The sequence below is a fragment of the Hydra vulgaris genome, chromosome 01 (genome assembly GCF_038396675.1).
Source record: "Hydra vulgaris chromosome 01, alternate assembly HydraT2T_AEP".
NCBI lineage: Eukaryota > Metazoa > Cnidaria > Hydrozoa > Anthoathecata > Hydridae > Hydra > Hydra vulgaris.
This window is the reverse complement of record NC_088920.1, coordinates 26,086,648-26,090,000: the sequence shown is the minus strand read 5'-3', so window position 1 is coordinate 26,090,000 and position 3,353 is coordinate 26,086,648. Positions and strand designations below refer to the sequence as shown.

At 33.3% G+C, this 3,353-nt stretch overlaps 1 protein-coding gene across 1 annotated transcript; it reads right to left on the bottom strand.

The window, feature by feature from the left end:
- Window positions 1-319: 319 nt before the first annotated feature.
- On the bottom strand, window positions 320-2,735 carry LOC136074849 (uncharacterized). Its single transcript, XM_065787092.1, has 4 exons — window positions 2,125-2,735; window positions 1,420-1,737; window positions 749-1,315; window positions 320-595 (listed from the first exon to the last, which is right to left on the bottom strand). Exons 1-4 carry the CDS (start codon window positions 2,709-2,711, stop codon window positions 358-360), a joined length of 1,710 nt encoding a protein of 569 aa, XP_065643164.1. The 5' UTR covers window positions 2,712-2,735; the 3' UTR covers window positions 320-357.
- Between the last annotated feature and the right edge of the window lie 618 nt (window positions 2,736-3,353).

Genomic DNA, 3,353 nt, shown 5'->3' with positions numbered 1-3,353 from the left:
TTAAGTTTTATTAATTAAATTAAGTTTTATTAATTAAATTTGTCAAAAATAACCAAGTTCTGAAGCCAGAGTTACTAAAACACGGGTAGTCAAAAATTTTAACCAGAAAGACAGATGATAAACAACATTGTTTGTAACTGCGTCACTTAAATTTCATATACCATTTAAACGGATAAAAAATGTATTTGTGTTAACTAACGAAATTACGTTATTGATTGTTTTTTATCCCAAGCGGAGTAAGAGAAATTGGAAATAATTTAATACCGTTTTTATATAATAAATTTATTCTAATAAATTTGAACAATTGTGTGTCATTCTAGTGTTCAAAATGTAGGTTAAGAGGAAACTTTTACTGAATCATTGAAAAGGTTCAATTATGGATGATATTGGTCCTCGGCAAGTGGGACAATGAGGTGTGTTGCTTTCCTGGACTTGTTGAATGGATGGCTGACAAAACAAAAAATGTCTGCAAGGCATCACCAAAGCATTTCGTTCATTGACGGTGCAAACAATGCACTTTGGTGACTCTGTTGAAGTGGAAGTTGGCAAAGGAAGACTCTCACCAAGCTCGTCCGTTAAGTTTTCATCCAAAGCACTAAAATTGTTTAAATACTTCAAATGCAATTTTCCATATTTCATTGAAAAAGACAGATTATCAAATAAAGTTAAGTTAATTAGTTTGGTAAAAAAGGTTAAAGAAGGTTGATAAATAAGAAGCGTTATACAAAAACTTGGAAAATTATCTTACATAGCTTTGAAGTTTTGAAAAAGATATGATACTGTTGATAGGAATCTCTCAGTTGTCCAAACTCCGTCTCGAAGGTTTTTCTCAAAACAACGCATTTTTTCAATTGCACTATAGTCGCGTTGGTCACGGCGGACTGGCTGATTGCAAGCAAGCTGTTGAAGCTCTTGAATTGTATGCACTATTACATGCTGATTAAGCAATTCCATAAACTGCCAAAATCCTCTATGCCGATTACCCATGTTTGTTTTCAGACGTCTATTGAGACCTTCTGCATTGTTATTGGTTTTGTGATTCAAGCCATAAACACTGAACCCTCGTGGGGTCACTACATTGAGCCAATACCTCTCAAAATACCTTTTAAAAGCAAGTAGTTTGCTTTTGATTTCGCCACTGAATGGTGCAATCTCAATAACTCGAGATCCCCAAGCAACCAAAATCTTGTTTGCAGGAAGGAGACAAAGTGCCATAACTTTTCGTGCCCACTTCTTTACTTGAATTTGGTGGCGGTATTCCCTCTGAAGACCAAGAATTGCTAATTGCTTGGTGATTGCATTTTCAAAATGAAACCTAAAGATAAGGATTTAAAGGAAATTATTAATTGATAACAAACTATGAAAAACTTTGATATGTTGGAAACTGGGACAAAGTAATAACAAATTAATAACTTATACCTGCAACCATTCACCAAGCTTTCACTCCAAGTTGTTCTTAGAGCATTCTGTAGTCCTCGTTCAAAATCCGACATAATGGTGGCTGGAGAGAAATCTAAAACTTCTTTTATTTTGGAAAAAACAAGCTTATATAGAGCCTCGGATTTGGATGTCATTAAAGCACATACAGCTGGAACAGATGTGCCCCAAAGGTGAGGGTTATCAGGATCAAAATTTATCTGATCCTCATCTGGAATTGGATCTTCAAGCACTGCTGAATACTCAACAGAAAATATCAAGAGCTGACACCACTTGCTTTCCTCCATGCGTGGTGTCATGCTGGAAGTACAATAAATGTAACTATAACTTACAACTGTAAATAAAAGTGTTCTACCTAACGTTTTTAGTATATCAATTTTTTCGTCTTGGGGCTGTCAATTAATTACATCAACAAATAGAAGGGGTTCTGAACTTTTTTGACAATTGTTGACAAAGGTGAGGTGAGGAGGTCAAATAAAGTTGACGTCAACTATTTTACTTTACTTTATTTAATTTCATTACTCAAAAAAAGAGGGGTCTGGGTGGTGGGTGTCTCTGGAAATTTGACAAATTGTTTATAAGGGGGAGGGGGAAGGTAAAAATTGCCAAAAGTTTGTTGACGTAATTAATGGACAGCCCACTAGATAATTTTTTCTTTGAAAAAGTAAAAAGCTTCCATATAAATACCTGAATGTTCCATCAACAAAACACACTTTGGCCGATTTCGCCTTGTTAATGACTAACATATGCCCAAACAGCAATGCTACGTTGTCCTGTTCTGCAACTGATCCCAAGAATATATCTCCATAGCGATGACATTCTTTGTCATTCAGAACTTTAGCAGCTTCTTTTGGTGATTTTGGGTTCGAGGGCTCATTTAGCCTTCTCCTTTTCTGAAGACTTGGGATAATTTGAGGAAAACTAACAGATTCAGAAACAACTGCAGGAAACTTACTCACAGTGTTTTGAAAAATTGAGCGCAGGTCTTCAGATGTTGCTTCTGCTTTTTTCTTCATGGTACTTTTAGCAAGCAGCACTTCAAAATCTGTTTCTCTTGAGCTGCAACTGTGAACAGTTGTAACCTGAAGTTTATCTTTATGAAAAAAAGCTCTGCCTTTGCAGTTCATTCTTGTAAAAAAACGGCACTTAAGATGCAGTTTATCTTTATAAAATTTATCTTTTGTGTATCCAAAATCACCAGACCAAAAAACTTTTGAGTTTTTTCTTTCTCCTTCAGTTTCACTATAATTTTTTAAAAAGTTCTCTAACGACATTTTGGAATATTGAGTTTCTTAAAATTTTTTTATATTTCAACTTTAAAATTGAATTGAATTTCATTGCACGTGCAAATTAAACTGTTTATTGTGCTGCAAATTAAACTGTTCATTTAAACTGCTGTTCTCCGTTGCAGATAACTAACTTCGTGTAAAGTTAATTTACGTGTAAAGTTGATGTAAAGTTAATTTAGGTGAAAAGTTAGGAAATATTCATCGAACTCTTAAATAAGTTTCTTATTGAAAAGTGACTTAGTATTAAAAGTTTCTTAAGATTTTTTCCTAGTAATAGTTTTTCATACAAAAAAAAAAAAAAAAAAAAAAAGTGTTATCAGAAAATCACATTTTCGATGTTAATCATTAAAATGAGTTTTCGATCTTATTCCGTTTTTATTGCTTTCGACATTATTCAGAAAATCACATTTTCGATGTTAATCATTAAAATGAGTTTTCGATCCTATTCCGTTTTTATTGTTTTCGATATTGTTCCGCATTTGTGAATTTCGATACAAAAACTTTTCGATATTAATCTGAAAATCACTCTTTCGATGTTTGTCATTAAAATAAGTTTTCGATCTTATTCCGTTTTTATTGTTTTCGATATTGTTCCGCATTTGTGAATTGCGATATAAAAACTTTTCG

Bases quoted from the DNA above. Each gene is read 5' to 3' on its own strand.
- LOC136074849 (XM_065787092.1), bottom strand. From the start codon at position 2,711: ATGTCGTTAGAGAACTTTTTAAAAAATTATAGTGAAACTGAAGGAGAA. The intron at 1,738-2,124 runs GTATTTATATGG...TTGTACTTCCAG, and splicing joins TTTGTTGATGGAACATTCAG to CATGACACCACGCATGGAGG. The intron at 596-748 runs GTAAGATAATTT...AAACAATTTTAG, and splicing joins TTTCAAAACTTCAAAGCTAT to TGCTTTGGATGAAAACTTAA.